The sequence below is a fragment of the Microcebus murinus genome, chromosome 1 (assembly GCF_040939455.1).
Source record: "Microcebus murinus isolate Inina chromosome 1, M.murinus_Inina_mat1.0, whole genome shotgun sequence".
Classification (NCBI taxonomy): domain Eukaryota; kingdom Metazoa; phylum Chordata; class Mammalia; order Primates; family Cheirogaleidae; genus Microcebus; species Microcebus murinus.
This window is the reverse complement of record NC_134104.1, coordinates 11,156,915-11,173,380: the sequence shown is the minus strand read 5'-3', so window position 1 is coordinate 11,173,380 and position 16,466 is coordinate 11,156,915. Positions and strand designations below refer to the sequence as shown.

The window sequence follows — 16,466 nt, the reverse complement described above, 5'->3', positions numbered from 1 at the left end:
TAAGGGATATGGTTATTTGTGAATTAAGTGAGCTCCATGAGATGTTGCCCAGCATAGACGAGTGCCTGATGTTAGCTCTAACCACGGGTGGTATGATCTGATTCTCCGGTGTTCCTCAAAGCCAAATGATGCAGAGACTGATTTTAAAGGAAAAAAAAAATATCTCAGACCTGTAGCTTGAGTTATTTTTATAATTTCAATTAAATACATGAGGCAAAACTGAAACTGCATATAGATTCGGTCTGTCCATAGCTCTTTAAAAAACATAAACCCCAAATAAATGTACATATTTGTGTCCTAACATCAATTCTATGACACTAACTCATCTCTAACAATTCAGTTTATTTCTGACAGTACCTGAAGTTAGCACAGGCCCCACAGGTTCCAGGCTCAGTCCCACAAGACTGCCCCGCACTTCAGATGCCCGCCACAAGTCCTGGGTCCCAAGGTCACCCACATTTCTGTCTCATTCGGCTACAAAGTCAGGAGTTCCCACGACCTCTCTTCAGGTTCAGTAATTTGCTAAGATGACGCACAGAACTCAGGAAAGTGCTATACTTACGATTACCATTTTGTTAGATTTAGCAATCTCATCCCGTGTTCATAAGAAATCTGCATGCGCGGTAAGATTCAGGTCATATAACTCCCAACTGTTCAATCAAAGTGGTTCCATGGTGACATTTGAACCATGAGGAGGTTCCTCTCCGGACACCTTAGACAAGACCCAGACCATAACCAAGCTCTCTTTTTCCGCTGTGACAAGGGGTCCGGTTGTCGTCTGTGGCATATGTATCACGCTTTGTAAATCTCTGTCTTGCTCTTGCTCCGTAATCCTGTATTTCTCTCCTCAATAAACCTGTTTTCGTGCTTGCCTCCCTCTGGTGCATTTGTTCGTTCTTTGGCCATGAGCACACCAAGACCCGAGAACACAGAACGAGATTGCTAAATCTAACAATTTTATTATCAAAGATACAAATGAACAACCCGATGAAGAGGTACATAGGACAAGGTCTGGAAGAGGAAGGGTCCCTAGTGCAGGAGCTTCTGTCCCTGTGGATTTGGGGTGCACCACCATCCCACGCATTTATATGTTCACCAACCTGGAGGTTCCCCAAGCCTTGGTGTTCAGAGTCTTTATTGGGCTTCATTATGTAGGTGTGATTGATTAAATCATGGCCACAGGATTGAACTCAATCTCCAGCCTTGCTCCCCTCCTTGGAGGTTGGGGGCGGAGTTGGAACTTCCAACCCTCTAATTGTGGAGCTGGTTTTTCTAGTGACCAACCCTCATTCTGAGGCTGTCTGTCCACACTCTGATGGCACCTCATTGTCAGATGATAGGGTCCCCAAAAGGGACTCATTAGGAAGAACAAAAGACACTCCGATCACTCAGAGGATTCCACACGTTTTCGAAACGCTGTGCCAGGAACCAAACTCATGTGTACAATAAAAACTCAAATTCATAACATGTCAGAGTGATGATGAAACTGACACTCCGTCCCCACCTCCAAGGTGAAGGTGTTGCTGCTGAGAAGGCACAGGCTCTTCCGAGGTGGACACGCCCTGAGGTGCCTCACTTTCTCCCCTGACCCTTCTCCGTTTCACCCTCCGAGAGATGCTCAGGCAACAGCATGCTGCCAGATCATTCCAACCGTACTTGCATGTTGTCAGCCTCCACTCTTTGATCATTACCCAGGACTAACTATCTGCATACCATACATGGTGTCTAGATTGTTGTTGTTGGAAACGCAGGAACCAAATAGGTTCTCTCGATGCCCCCTTGCCATGTGATATGCCCTCCACTAGCCAACTCAGGAGCCAGACGGGTTGGGATGGTGAGGGGCCTTTGAAGGGCAGCACGGCCTTAGCGTGGGCTAAGGTTCACCGGCCTTAGCGTGGGCTCAGCAGTGAACCCTGCAGCTCTGGGCAGACTGGCATGGGAGGATTTTAGCCCAGAGATCTGGAGAAATGCCTTCCCCTTGCCAAGCCCTGAAAATTAATTGGTTGGCTCGTTTTAGTAAGGCCCTGTGGGAAGGAAAGCTCTATTCATTCATTGATGGATGTTTAGTGGGGGGCTACTATGAGCCAGTTTCTGTTCTTGTTACTGGGGAGATAGCAGTGAACAAAATAGATGAAAATCCCTGACCCTGTGAAGCGTGCATTTCAGTAGGAGGCAGCATAACAAGATAAAAAAGTAAAATATACAGTATGGTAAGTGACAGTAAGTGCCACGGAGAAAATGTAAGCAGGAAGGGAGGTGAGGGGCGTGTGAGGCAGAGGGGGGTGGGTCGCTGTTTTAAGTAGGGCAGTGTCTTGGTTCACATTCCCTGGAAGCAGAGCCCGGGGAGAGGTTCTTATACTAGCATGATGCATTTGGGGCGGGGGAAGAGGGTGCGGAATCTGGAGAGGGAGAATGAGGGAACAGGTAGGGACGGGGAGAGAAATTAACTAAGCCACGGTGTGGTCCCACCTGAGCCTCACTTGAAGCTGATCCCAGGGGGTTCTCTGGAGCATGGACTGTCCCCCCGGTCAGCCAGCCAGTCAGTTAGCGGAGGCGATCTTTGGCACGGCCTCCAGGTGAGGCAGCCCCGCTTTGGCCAAGGGACATTCCTGAGAGAAGGATCAGCTCCGAGATGTATCGCCCAACAGGTGTGGCGGCCTTGGAGTGCACACTGGTAAGGAGGACATGGCAGGACACCTGCAGCAGCCACCACAGATGGCCAGGGAGACCCCCCCCAACCGAGACAGTGGCATTCAAATAAAGACCCAGGGGGTATGTGGTAAGCAGAATAATAGCTCCCCAAAGATGTCCACATCCTAATCCCATAGGTGTGACAGGCTGCACCATGGCAAAGGAGCTTTGCGGCTGTGATTCAGTTGAGGATCCTGAGATGGGGAGATGATCCTGGATCACCCAGGCGGGCACAGTGCAAGCACAAAGGTCCTCCTAAGGGAAAGGAAGGGGCAGGAGGCTCAGAGTCAGAGAAGGAGCCGCGACAACAGCAGCAGGGCTCAGAGGGTGTGACTCGGAGATGCTATACAACTGTCACTTTTCCACGAGCCAAGGAATGCCAGTGGCCTCTAGAAGCTGGAAAAGGAAATAGGTTTTCCCCTAGAGCCTCCAGAAGGAATGCAGTCCTGCCAACACCTTGATTTTTATCCCAGTGAAACCCATTTTGGACCTCTGACCGCCAGAACTGTAAGATAATATATTTGCAGTGTTTTATGGCACTAATTCTATGGTCATTTGTTACCGTAGCAATGGGAAACTAATGCAGGAGGTGAGGAGTGAGTCACCGCAGACATGGGGCGAGAGTTCCACATGGAGGCTCCAGCGAGTGCCAAGGCCTTGAGGCAGCGTTATGCCTGGCACGGGAGGGCAGGGGAAGAATAGTAACAGTTTGGGTCAGAGTAGGGTGCAGGACCTTAGATGAGGTAGGACTTTAGGAGCCATTGTAAGAGACAGGGCCCCCTCAGAGGGTGGTGAGCAGGTTGCCTCCTTGTGATCAGACTTAGGATATAAAAGGAGCATCTAGATGCCATGAGGTGGGAGCCAGGGCGGGGCTGATGCCACAGTAGTCTAGGTGGGAGGTGGCAATGCTTGGTCCAGAGGGGTGACAGGGGAGGAGCCCCAGGAGACTGATGTTAATCATCACCAATCTTTTGACAAAGTCCTTTTTCTTTTCCATTAAAGGTAATTTGTAATCAGATATTACCAACCCCCTATTGCTTAGCTCAGCCCCCTGCTTGTGAGGTCCCTTGTGTTTTGTTTAAAAAGTCTCAAAAGTGAGTCTGGAGAAAGACAGGTGTGTCCAAAGCCAAATTTTAAAGACACGACCTGGTCTCCCCTTTTCAAGATGACTTGATCTGACTCATCTTCAAAGAAGAAGGTGGATAACAGCAATGACATCTAATGACAATTTCTCCTTTCTGAGGAGGAACGCTGGCAGAATTCATCTTTTTTCAAACAGGAATGTTTAAAAGTAGCATGCATGCATAATTTGTCATCAAGCTAAAAACAAAAATATTAAGTTCTCATAAAGAACTCTCAGGACGCATGAGAATACCCCGAATTGAGAAGTATTATCCCTAGTCTATTAACTACAGTTTACATAATCTGATTTGTAGGATGTCCTATTAAATAGATGACAGACGACGGTACCTTGTGGCTAGTCTCTGAAAACTGGATGGGTAGACGAGTCAGAATCTCAGTATTGTGCCATTGCGTCGCCAATGTAATCATTTTGGTTTACAGTATCCTTTTCAGGAATGTAAACTCTATACGTGTAATGCCTTTGTATCATAAAGGTAAGCCTTTGGGGCTAGATCTGAGTGTAGAACCGTCACTGACATGACAATCCCTCATGCACACTCAGTGAGGATGAGAGTGGCTTCGTGAATCCTGTGCTATCTAGCAGTGCAAGGGCCTTAACCGAGTTCCTTCCCATTCATTCTTTAACCTTCTGAAAGACTTAAAGTATGCGATCCATTTTTATTTCCTTTTTTCTCCCCTCTGTCTGTTTTGCCTGAGGCTTTGTTTACAAGATTAATATTAATAAAGGTCTTTCCGGAAATTTAAGAGAGCCTTAGTTACAGTCTTAGTTACAGCCTTAGTTACAGTCACTACTGATTTCTTCTCAGTCCAATCAGACTTAAGGAAAAAAGCTATGTTCGGTCAGAAAGTTGGAATTGTCCAAAAGGAATTTTGGCAAGAAACCAAGGGAACTGTTAACAGAGCAAGGTGGGTTCAGCAGAGCCCTGATCTGGGGCCCTGGCACAGCCAAAGTCCAGCCCCAGAATGGGCCAGTTGGTTTTACTCAGGCTGACTCTCCTTTTCCTCTTCCTGCCCGTGTGCATGCTGACATGTGGCTGCCGAGCATTGGGATGTGCTCCTAGGACTGAGAGACTGAGCTCTTAATTATATTTAATTCTGTTCATTTAAATTCAAGCAGCCACCGCTACTGGCTACTGCAGGGGTCCTCAAACTTTTTAAACAGGGGGCCAGTTCACTGTCCCTCAGACCACTGGAGGGCCGTTGGAGAGTGCGGTGCACATTACACACATGCGCACTGTGGGCCCGGGACGAGTCAGCTGTTAAGTAGGACAGGCAGCAATGGCAAAAACACCCAGGGGGCAGGATAAATGTCCTCAGCGGGGCCGCATGTGGCCCTCCCGCTGTAGTTTGAGGATGCCTGGGCTACTGTATTGGACAGTACAGTTATACAACACAAGCTGAAAACAATTGTACTTTTAAAAGCTAAATCTTTCTGATGCTGAATGAACTGTGAAAGAAAAAAAAAAAAAAAGCTAAATCTATTTTATTGTTTAAAATATACACACTTGGATTACTCTCCATTCTTTGGTATTCAGTAACACAAAACTTTTTTTTCAAACTTTTGCTTTCTTGATATCACCGTCTAACACCAGACCAATGTGCTTATATTCCCTTTTGTGATCATTTATTGGATTTCTTTTGAAATAAAGTCACTTAATTTTTCATCTGCAGATCCATCAGAATCTGGCAAAATAGGAGGAATAATTACCATATTTTTGATAGCAGTGATCTTGACCAGCACCATAATAGTACTGAAATGGATTGGCTACATATGCCTAAGAAAAAAATTTCCCAGAGTTTTGGTATGTAGCTTTTTTTTTATTATTTGTATCTTTTTAATTTTAACTTAAGAATTTTTGTTATATACCTCAATATTTTCACAGAAGAAAATCTCATTTTCTAAAACACCAAGGTTCCGGATTCTTTTCCATCCCTATATACATATATTTTGCCATTATAAGTATATCGGTGCATTTTCTGTTTTCTTTTTATACTTTTCCACCTATTATTCAAAATGATCATATAGAATTTCATTACTATTAATGTACTATTTTTTGCTTAACCATTTCTTAGCTATAGAGCGTTTGGACTGATTTCTTTTTCATTTCTTTTCCTTTTCTTTCTTAGGTCATTATGAATAATGCAATAAAAATTTTTATATAGATTATCTTTTTATTTTGTATTACTTCAGTGGAACATATACACAAAGGAGATTTACCTTACAAAAAGATATTATAAAGAACTGATTTGTGGCCGGGCGCTGTGGCTCACGCCTGTAATCCTAGCTCTTGGGAGGCCGAGGCGGGTGGATTGCTCAAGGTCAGGAGTTCAAAACCAGCCTGAGCAAGAGCGAGACCCCGTCTCTACTATAAATAGAAAGAAATTAATTGGCCAACTGATATATATATAAAAAAAATTAGCCGGGCATGGTGGCACATGCCTGTAGTCCCAGCTACTCGGGAGGCTGAGGCAGAAGGATCACTCAAGCCCAGGAGTTTGAGGTTGCTGTGAGCTAGGCTGACGCCACGGCACTCACTCTAGCCTGGACAACAAAGTGAGACTCTGTCGCAAAAAAAAAAAAAAAAAAAGAACTGATTTGTATTCTCTGCTAATAGTACAAGGAGTAAAAAAAAAAAAAAAAAAAAGAACTGAATTGTAATTGTCAGTGGCAATGTATTGGTGCACATATTTCTCCAGAGCTCCACTATCATTAATTAATCATTTTTACTTCTTTGGTCCATTATCATGTGTATAACGATCCCTCACAGTTTCTCTCATTTGCGTTATTTTTGTTATTAGTGAGAACAGCCGTCACTTGTCTTCCTTTCTTCTTTGTGCTTCTCCCCAGAGCCTTTACTCAGCCCAGTCTGGGAACTGATCTTGTATGTTTCTGGAAACTTCTATGTCTTTTGACTCAACTGCTTTTGCCCATCATGGATCGTTATTCCTATCCCATTGCTTGCTTTTTATATTTGTTTTGTAATATTTCATCCAGAAGTATATTATTTTTCTATGTTTGAACCCATTCACATTATTCTCCTACTTTCTTCAATTGGGAGACTATAATTAAATATCCCTCCACTGTTGATAAAATTGCACTCTTCTTATCATGGTGTTGTCTTGTGTCTGTCTAGTATTTCTCCATGAAAAATTGTTACACTATGTTTAAGTAAAAACTCTAGAATATGGAAACAAAACACTCTAGGTCTAGTGTGTTTGTTTATGTGTGTTTAAGCAGCAATAGATGTTAAAATACGTAAATTACTAGAATGAATAAGTTTAGCAAACTTGTTGTATACAAAATCAATAAAAGTGCTTACATTTTTATGGCCAAGTGAAGCGGCTCATGCCTGTCATCCCAGCACTTTGGGAGGCCAGGGCCCGGGGAACACTTGAGACCAGGAGTTTGCGACCAGGTTGGGCAACATAGCAAGACCCCTATAAACATTTTTTTTTTAACTAGCTTGGCATGGTGGCACATACCTGTAGTCCTAGCTACTCAAGGTGCTAAGGAGGGAGGATCCCTGGAGCCCAGGAGTTTGAGGATACAGTGAGCTATGATCATGCCACTGTACTATAGCCTGGGCAACAGAGCAAGACCCTGTATCCAAAATAAAATGCTTGCATTATCAAGTCTTATTGGAAAGCATTAATAAAGACCTTATCAAATGTGTGCCCAGAAATAGACTCACACATATGGAAACATGAATAATGACAGAGTGGGTGTTGTAGATTAGTGAGAAAAGGAAAAGGTGGTCAATAAACGTCATCTATACAGGGAGAAATGACATTGGATCCCTACCTTACACCATACACAAAAATCAGTTGCAGGTAAATCAAAGACTGTAATGTGAAAGTAAAAACTGTTAACGTTTTAGAAGGCAATATGGGAGATTCTGTATGACTTTGGGGTAAGGACGATTCAGGTGCAAAAAGCAAAATCCATAACAGAATAAAATTGATAAGTTTTCTTACACTAAAATTAAAGATTTCTTTTCATCAACTGTCATCCTAAGGAGAATAAAATGACAAGCCACAGACTAGGGAGAAATCTATGTTACCTAAGTAATTGACAAAGAATTAGCCTACCAATTATATAAAGAACACCTATGAATCCATAAGAAAAAAGATGAACCACCCAGTAGAAAAATTCACCCCAAGGCTGGGTCTGGCTAGAGTATGGGAAGGGGAGGTTTAACAGATTGGGCAGCCTGTGCAGGTACAGGAGGGCAGAGAGGAGAACCATGCCAGTGAGGATTCTAGGTCTGTGAGAAAATCCTTGTGACCCCCCCCCTTCTCACTGGTCGCCCCATTAAAGTCAATTCAACAACAGGACCCTCCAGCAGTGGGGAACTCAGCCCACCTCCTATTCTGGGTCCTAGAGGTGTTTTCTTCCCAGGGCTGGGATAGAACAGGCTTCAGTCTCCCTGCTCCCCCATGCCTGACCCTTTAGGGGCCATCTGCATTGTTACGGTCCTCTAAACCAGAGAGTGCATATTATTATTTCCCTGGGCCTTTATCCCCCAATAGAATCAGTTCCCTAGATTCTTCCCTCACCCACAGTTCCCTGACCCCACTGAAGAATGTTTTGGCAATCCAGAATTGAAATCTGTCCAGCCTAAATAGATAGATTCCTCCAACAGGCAAGAAGCACCCGAGGAAGAGGAAGTGGGCAGGGGTGAGTCAGAATAGTCTCTCTGGTCAGGCACCATCCTGGTGTGAAATCCAGCTGTCATGAACCGAGAGCAAGTTTCTCAACCTCTCTGCACCTCATTTTCTCATATGTAGAGGGGGCATAAGAATAGTAAGCCTACTTCATAGAGCAGCTGTGAGGGTCAAGTGAATTATGTATAAAGCACTAAAAGTAGCACCTGGCAGATTATACACACTGTGTAACTATTAGATGTGATTATTGTTGTCATCATCATCATCATCTGCATCATTGTCCAGTCAATCTCATTAAGTTTTTTTAATTTATTTTACTTTTTAATTTTTTTAATTAATTAATTTTTTTTTAGAACCAGGGTCTTGCTATGTTGTCCAGGCCAGAGTCCAGTGGCTATTCACAGGTGCCGTCATAGTGCACTGAGGCCTCAAACTCCTGGGTTCAAGCAGTCCTCCCTGAAGTCTCCCACGTGGCTGGGACTACAGGCGTGAGCCACCACACCCAATTCATTAAGTTTTATTACGTAAAACGTCAAGAGCAAACACTCACAGCTGATACAGGTTTTCTGTGTTTTTTTTTAAGAATTTTCGTAACTTTTCAGCCTGGATATTTCCCGAACTGCCACCGTGGGAAGCCCTGGATACGGTGGAGGTCATTTCCATCAACAGGAAGAAGAAAGTGTGGGATTACAATTACGATGATGAGAGTGATGATGATAACAAAGCAGCCCCCAGAGCAAGCGCCGGTGGTTACACCATGCACGGGCTAACAGTCAGGCCTCCGAGCCAGGCCTCCGCAGCCTCTGAGGAGGCAGAGTTCACAGACCCAGACTCCTGCGAGGAGCCTGACCTCCCTGAGGCTGCCGCGGAGCCCCCCGCGACGCCAGGGCACGGCCCCTGGCAGCTGGAACACATGAGTGGGCCCTATGGGAGGAGAGAGAGTCCCCTCCAAGACCCCTTCCTCGAGGGGGACAGTAGCTCCACTGAGCAGTCTGGGGACAGAACCATCTTCAATGTGGATTTAAAGTCCGTGCTCATGAGGTTCGACGACAGTGATGACAGTGACAACTCAGAAGACCCTCTGATGTTATCAGCTCTTCTAGAAGAGACAGTTGGCCCAGAGGACGCAGACGAAAGGGAATCAAGCCTGCTGCTGGCCACTGGGGAAGGGACGCAGCCAGCCCATCTCAGCCCCTCTTCAGAGCACCTGTGGCCCGAAGATGATCTATCTGATAAAAGCGACACTTCGGAGTCAGATGTTGACTTCGGGGATGGTTATATAATGAGATGACTCCACAACTATTCCATGAACTTGGACAAGTTGCTACAGAGTTCTCGCTCCTTGCACCCTAACTTGCTGCTTTGTGGTCTGCAAGTGTTCTCTGAGGGAAGGAGTGGGAAACTGTGGAGTATGTCTCCTTCTTCCCAGTGACATCATCTATGCAAATCCCCAGTATGGGGAACCTGTTGTCATTGGGTGCGTTGTTTACATATTCAAAGTGATGCACTTTGAAGGGAACATCTGTGCCGTCCCCTTCACACTGATGCACTTATGATGTACGTGCAACATGTTTCCCAGGAAGCAGGGTTCCATGTGGTTTTCAGGGGTGGTTTAGGGCCCTGTGGTATTTCTGGGAAGTAAATTGGGCCAGGGTGGGAGCAGGGAAAGAAAAGGAAAACACTGGACAGGATTCCTAAGAGCAGCAGCCAGCAGGGTTTAGCAAGTACAGCCCACGGAGCCCAGCAGGCTCAAGGAAAGCTGCAGAGCTGGCAGGCAAGGAGGTGGAGGGGCGGGAGAGCAGCTGGAGAGAACAGAAGTGCTCCCATGGTTTCCGTGAATGGGCCTTGGGTACCTCGCCTATGTCTTATTCTGTCTCCTCCACTCTGAGAATTCCACCTCATCTGGCCCTCCCCAGTGTGAGTGTGGAAGACAGACTCCAGGCAGGTGACTGCCGGAGAGAGGAAACATTGCACAGGGGACAGGGATAAAATCCCGGTGCCATATTTTAAGATTAAAAAAAAAAAAAAGCACAAAAGCAGAAGTGCTTCCAAGTCTTCAGAAGAATTATGACATACAAGTCCCAGACATCATATGACAGTTTTAAAAATGCTTTATGTGCTGATTCCAAATGTCCTACATGTGATTACTGTTTCTATGAATCAGGAAGGAAAAAAAAGTGAGGTTCTAGAATGTCATGTAGCAAACAGTACAAGGACTGAGACTCAGAGAGCTGACTGCGGTGATTTCACAGTGTGACCCTAGGTAATCTCCAAGATCCTATGAATCTAGGAGAAAGACTAGAAAACACACAGGAATAAAGACTCAGGTGGAAGTGCTGCCACCCTGAGAGGCTCCAAGGAGGAATGAAAGGTAGAAGACCTTCCTGTCTCACTCCCCTAACCCTCTCAGACCTCTCTGCTAGGCCCATTCAAAAGGGGAAAACAAAAAATAATACCAGTCCTAGTTCAAGGACTTTAAATAGATTATCTATGTAATTGCTTTAAAGCAACTCAAAAGGGAGAGGGCTATGAGGAGGGAAGCACTTATTTAATGATCTAAAGGAATTCCATAGGAAAGAGATCTTGCTGTATACACAGTCCCTTTCTCTGCCCTCTGAATGCATCTACTGTATTCTGAAAAATTTCCAGATTGATATTTTTGTATAATCTCTTTATGGCTGTGTGTGTGTGTGTGTATTTTTAAAAAATTTTGTATAATGGGTGGAGGCTGGCAAAGGGTAATATAAAAATACTTTTTCATACAACCTCGGTGTGGTCTTCAGAGTTGTTCCTCATTAGCCAGTGCACGTCTGCTGCAGACCGTGCTGGAGCCGGCAGCTCGAGGGGTGCACCCGCCCCCTCCGAGTGCAGGGTGGCCTGCAGGGTACCCGGGAGGTCCCCCGCTGGCCTCGCCGGGACTGTACCCGGGCCAGACCCCAGGCGGTGGCGTGCATTACCCAACACCTCGGCCGGCTCTGGATTTTCCAAGCTCACCGCTGATCACGTTTGAAAAGAGGAAATTAAAGCTTTCTCAGCAGTCCCGCGGGAGAAACGAGTTATTGCGAAACAAACGACCTAGTTCGGTGTTGTTCTTCGCTGGGGAAGGGGAGGGTGAGGAAGACGCGCTCAAACTGGGCTCGCGGACCGGCGCCGTTAGCTCCGACGCGGGGACCGGGCGTCCGGGGGCGTGCCCGGCGGCGGCGGGGGAAACCCTGGGGCGTGCGGGGTGGTCTGAAGAAAACCCGCCGCCGCCCAAGACCCCACCACCCAGCAGTCACCCCTGGGGTGGCGTTTTAGTGTATTTACTTAACTTTGTTTAACCTCCTCCGGGTCGCCGGGCTGGAGCGCGGGGTCCCGGCACCCGCACTGGGGGACCGGGCCGGGGCGGGGCCCGCGGCGGGGGCGGGGCCAGGGGCTCAGGCCGCCCCGCCCCCCCGGGTCCCGGAAGCCATGGCGCGGGGCCTCGGGAGCTGGCTGGCCGGCTGCCTGCTGGCGTCAGGTGAGGGGCCGCGGGGGGCGCGCGCGCGCGCGGGGAAGGGCGCGGGCGGCAACGCGGAGGCCCCGCGAGATGCGACCCCTGCTGGCGCCCGTGGGCGCCGGGAAAGCGGCTGCGCGCCGGGTCGCGCCGCCAGGGAGATTCAAACCCACAGTCGGCTGCGAACACGGGCCTCCGGGATCCTGCGGGGAGCAGGCCCAGCCCGCGCCCGAGGGGGAGACTTCCCGGCGTCTCTAGCTCGGGGCGTCTAAGTGTCTCCATCACCGTCTCCACTTGCCCGCACCTCCCCGTTCAGGCCTCAGCGCCCTAAAATCCGAATTCGCCCCTCAGCGCCCAGCTCTGTGGCTTCTCGGTCCTAAATCCAAGGAAACATTTTCTGTCCTCTAAATTGACCGCCCAGGGTCCGCCTCACGATGGCCCCCTCCGTCCTTTCTGAGGAAGGCTGCCCCGGCGCTCTGGCTTCCCTGCTGCCTTGCAGGCTGTTGCTACTCGCGTCCTCCTCCCTTCCAGAGCTGTGCGTCGCCGCGGGCGTGTCCCCGCCCTGTCCCCCCTTCCCCTGGGCAGTTCTTGGGGGACTTCAGCAGAACCCTGGCGTTAAGTACCGGCTGTGGGCCAATACTCTCAAATCCCTATTGGTACCAGTCGGGTGATAGGAGGCGGTTTATTTTACTCCTCTCTCTACCTGTGTGTATGTTTAGAACTTTCTATTAAAAGGCTTACACATAATTTCTGTCTCTAGCCCCGGTCTGTCTTCTGTGGACCTCTGGGGTCTTTCAGCCAGCTGTCCCTCTGACATCCATCCCTACCTGCGTCTCTCCGGCATCTCCAACCTAATGCAGCTACAAAGGGACTCGTGAGCTCCCTGCCCCAGTCCCAGTCGGGGCACCAGGCGCATAAGCCAGAAGTGGACGTTAATTTTGACTTTTCCACAGCAAATGTGTCAGGAAATCCAGAGTTTATACTTCTGGAAATACATCTAAAATCCATCTACCCCTCACACCTTTCTACCACCACCCAAATCCAAATCCCCTTCATCTGTCCCCATGTCACTACTGGCACCACCACCCCGCTTTCCAAATGTCTTCCAGTGGCTCTTCAAATAAAATCCAGATTCCTCATACAGTTAAGGTCTCCCTCTCTCTCCCTCCCTCATCCATGTGGTTTTTGAAGAGGTGGAGTGGGAGGGGAGAACCAAGTGTTCCATGTGGTCATTTTCATGGGCTACCTTTTTGAGGAAAAAAGTTGTAATTTTTTTTCCCTTTATTTTTACAGCATTGGGAATGGTGCCACCTCCTGAAAATGTCAGAATGAATTCAGTTAATTTCAAGAACATTCTGCAGTGGGAGTCTCCTGCTTTTCCCAAAGGGAATCTGACTTTCACAGCCCAGTACCAGAGGTGAGTCTGGCCTTGCTCTTGGTAGGAAGGCAGCAGAGGAGGGGGCCCTGGGTTGGTCTCTGGGCTGGGCCACAGAAGGAAAGGGTGACCACTGTCACCATGTGACCATGACAGGCCTCAGGGAGCCTCTCTGCTGGCCTTTTTCTTTCTGTCCAGGAAATTCTTGTGGTCACCTTTTCCTTTTTAGGTTTTCTTGTTGTGATGGTTCATGGTTTGTTTATCACTGGGCTGCTGGTAGATACAGACCTTGTATCATGTGTATGTAAGATGTAATCAGCCACAGTGGGTATCCTCGGTTTGATATAGAACCTAGTTTGTTTGTCACAATTTAAGAGGAAAGTGCTGCTGCTGTCATCTCCAGATTAAAGCAGTATTGTTAAAAGTCAACAATGTACGAGTGGAAGCTGAGGTATGCAAAGCAGTCAGCAAGACCCTTGCTACCACGTACCACCTGCCCTCCTCCAGTGGATATAATAGTGCGCCCCAATGCGATGGGGTGCGCAGTTTGCATAGTGGGCGCTCAGTTACTACATGGCCACCTCTTGAAATTAAAGGCAAGACAGCTACTGGCTGTCAAAAGTTCCATTCTCTCACATCAGCAAACACTGTGAAGGAAGGGTGAATGTCACCCTAGCTGATCATCTCCGTGGTAGTCTGAACTCCCTCTACCTCTCCTGCCTGTCAGTATTTCCCTGTACCTGGTGAAGGAAATCCATGCCACTGCTCACTTGGCGGCCTGCCACCATATACCACATGCTGGCCTGCAGGTGACACACCTTTACGTCAGGTGCAAATAACAGCAGGAGGCCAAAGGCTGACAAGCCAACATTCTTGCTTTTTATGTGACTCAGAAACATAGGCAGATAGACAAGTCCTTCAGTGGGGTGGAAGGGAATTCAGTCCTGGGTCGCATTAATCCCACACTCCCCCCATCTGGCTGTCATTTTACAAACATCCTCATGGCCTGCTGAGTCAGTGAAGAGATAGAAAGATAAATAAATATTTCTACATGTTGGTGGTTTTCTTTTTAACTTTTTAGTTCAAAATATTCCAAACTAACAGAACATTTCAAAATTTCAAGTATAGTACAAAGAATTTCTAGATAGCCTACAATCAGATTCACTAAATTGTAGTGTTTGCCACATTTTCTCTCTTCCTCTCCTCTCCTTCTCTCTCATACATCATGCCCTCTGTCCCTTAATATTTCAGTGTATATTTTGCAAGAACAAGGACAGTCTTTCACATCACATGCTACAGTTAAAAGCTCTTTATTATTGCAATAATAAAACAAACTTTATTATTTATACAATTACTTTTATCTAATCTACAGTCCATAGTCCAGTTTTGTCAGTCGTACCATGAATTTAAGAAGGGTCATTCTACACTTTATTTTTTCCTGCGGTGCATTTTCTACTACTGATTGGTTTTATCATTGCATTTCTGTGTTTTTTCCCCTCAATCTGGACGGCCATCGAGATTTCTCTGGAAAATTAACTTCCCTCATTTTCTCTCTCTCTCCTCTGTCGTTTGTTTTTTGCTGTTCTGTGCCTTGCTCTTTTGCCCCCATAGTAGAGGCATTTGGTTTTAGGTGAGAGGTCTTAGTGACTTCCTGGAGGTGTAGGGGCAGGAGGTGGTTATTAACCGAGAGTCTATGCCTGGGTTCCAGGTTTCCTTCACGTGTAACTACAGACCAAGCCTGGCACATGCTGGAGAAAACAAAAACACGTGCAGGGCATGTTCTTGGGGAAGACATTTGATCCCGAAAGATCTGATGAATTCTTATGTGGCTCCATAGAAGATAAGTTTAGAATTTAGCCTGAGCATTTGCATAGCACAAACACTCTGTTGTATGTGCTCATTGGGACACTTCAGAGGATGTGTTGGTGACTTTAACATGGAACCATCCCCCCAAAATTAGATGCCAGTATGGGGAATGGGTCATATTACCTATTTAATGAGGAGAGAAATAGTTATAAATGCAATCAAAATAACTTGGTGAAAGAGAAGTTATTCCAAACAACTTTTCAAATACTGTGAGCCCAGCCAGTTGATGCATTAGTTTAAATGAAGGGAATGGCCACATGTGAGAAAACTCTCTTAATGAAATAATCCCTGGATTTTCTAAATGATGGGATGATACACAGCTATGAAGAATTGATTGATTGGCAAATGTCTGTGGTATATTAAGTGAAAAAAAGCAGATTATAAAACAGTATGATCCCAGTTGTAATATCTCTGCCTGTTTTTCACAAGGGATTGTTCTGGATATTGCTAAGAATTCCATGAGGTACAATGTGCTACCTAACACTGTGGGCTCTGAAGTCAAACAGATCTGAGTTCAGTTGGACAGATTTTTTAGGCTCTTCACGCCTGACCTCTAAGTACTCAAGAAATGTTGAACTGTTATTATTTTATCATCATCACCTTCATTGTCACTTCTGAGCACAGCCAAATTTGGTTTTGGCCCCTAGACAAAAGGTGCCCTGGGGGACCAGTCAAACAATATCCTGGCCTTTTGCAGGAGGAGAACCTGGACTTCCTTAGGTCAGGGTAAGCTATTAATAATTATACATCCTCAGGCTGTCGTGAGATTAAGTCATGGAGATCGATAGATTGTATTTGCTTAGCATCCAGTAGGTAGTCCCAAATGTCATGTCTTTTCTGCTTCCACTTCACATTTCTGCTACCCTCCCTTCAGTGGTTGCTGTTGGGGATAGAGTTCTGACTGCGATTGATGCATTATTTTATAAATTTTCCAGGGTAATTGCAATTACAGTCAAGCATTGCTTAATAACAGGGACACGTTCTGAGAAATGTATCGTTAGGTGATTTTACCTTTGTGCAAACGTCATAGAGTGTACTTACACAAACCTAGATGGTATAGCCTACTACATACCTAGGCTATAAGGTGTAGCCCAGGTGTCTTCAAACTACAGCCTGAGGGCCACATGTGGGCTGCCTAGCACATTTATCTAGCCCTCCGGGTGTTTTGCCGCCACTGCCTGTCCTGCTTAGCAGCCAACTCGTCCCAGGCCCACAGTGCACACTCTCCAACGGTCTGAGGGACAGTGAACT

At 46.5% G+C, this 16,466-nt stretch overlaps 2 protein-coding genes across 9 annotated transcripts in view; both read left to right on the top strand.

The window, feature by feature from the left end:
- IFNAR2 (interferon alpha and beta receptor subunit 2) overlaps nucleotides 1-11,264 on the top strand; it is a 35,406-nt gene extending 24,142 nt beyond the window's left edge. For 4 of the 6 annotated variants that reach the window (XM_076000440.1, XM_020284770.2, XM_012780878.3 and 1 more), the window contains 2 exons: nucleotides 5,506-5,636; nucleotides 9,083-11,264. In XM_076000440.1, coding sequence (XP_075856555.1) covers nucleotides 5,506-5,636; nucleotides 9,083-9,790 — 839 coding nt within the window. In that variant the 3' untranslated portion in view covers nucleotides 9,791-11,264. The remainder of the gene's footprint in view (nucleotides 1-5,505; nucleotides 5,637-9,082) is intronic. The other 2 variants (XM_012780881.3, XM_076000442.1) reach the window with 2 other exon arrangements.
- A 585-nt stretch (nucleotides 11,265-11,849) lies between these two features.
- The window catches only part of IL10RB (interleukin 10 receptor subunit beta), a 30,309-nt gene continuing 25,692 nt past the window's right edge, over nucleotides 11,850-16,466 (top strand). For all 3 annotated transcript variants that reach the window (XM_020284772.2, XM_012780882.3, XM_076000443.1), the window contains exons 1-2: nucleotides 11,850-11,998; nucleotides 13,268-13,391. In XM_020284772.2, the coding sequence (XP_020140361.2) occupies nucleotides 11,950-11,998; nucleotides 13,268-13,391 (173 nt within the window). In that variant the 5' untranslated portion in view covers nucleotides 11,850-11,949. The remainder of the gene's footprint in view (nucleotides 11,999-13,267; nucleotides 13,392-16,466) is intronic.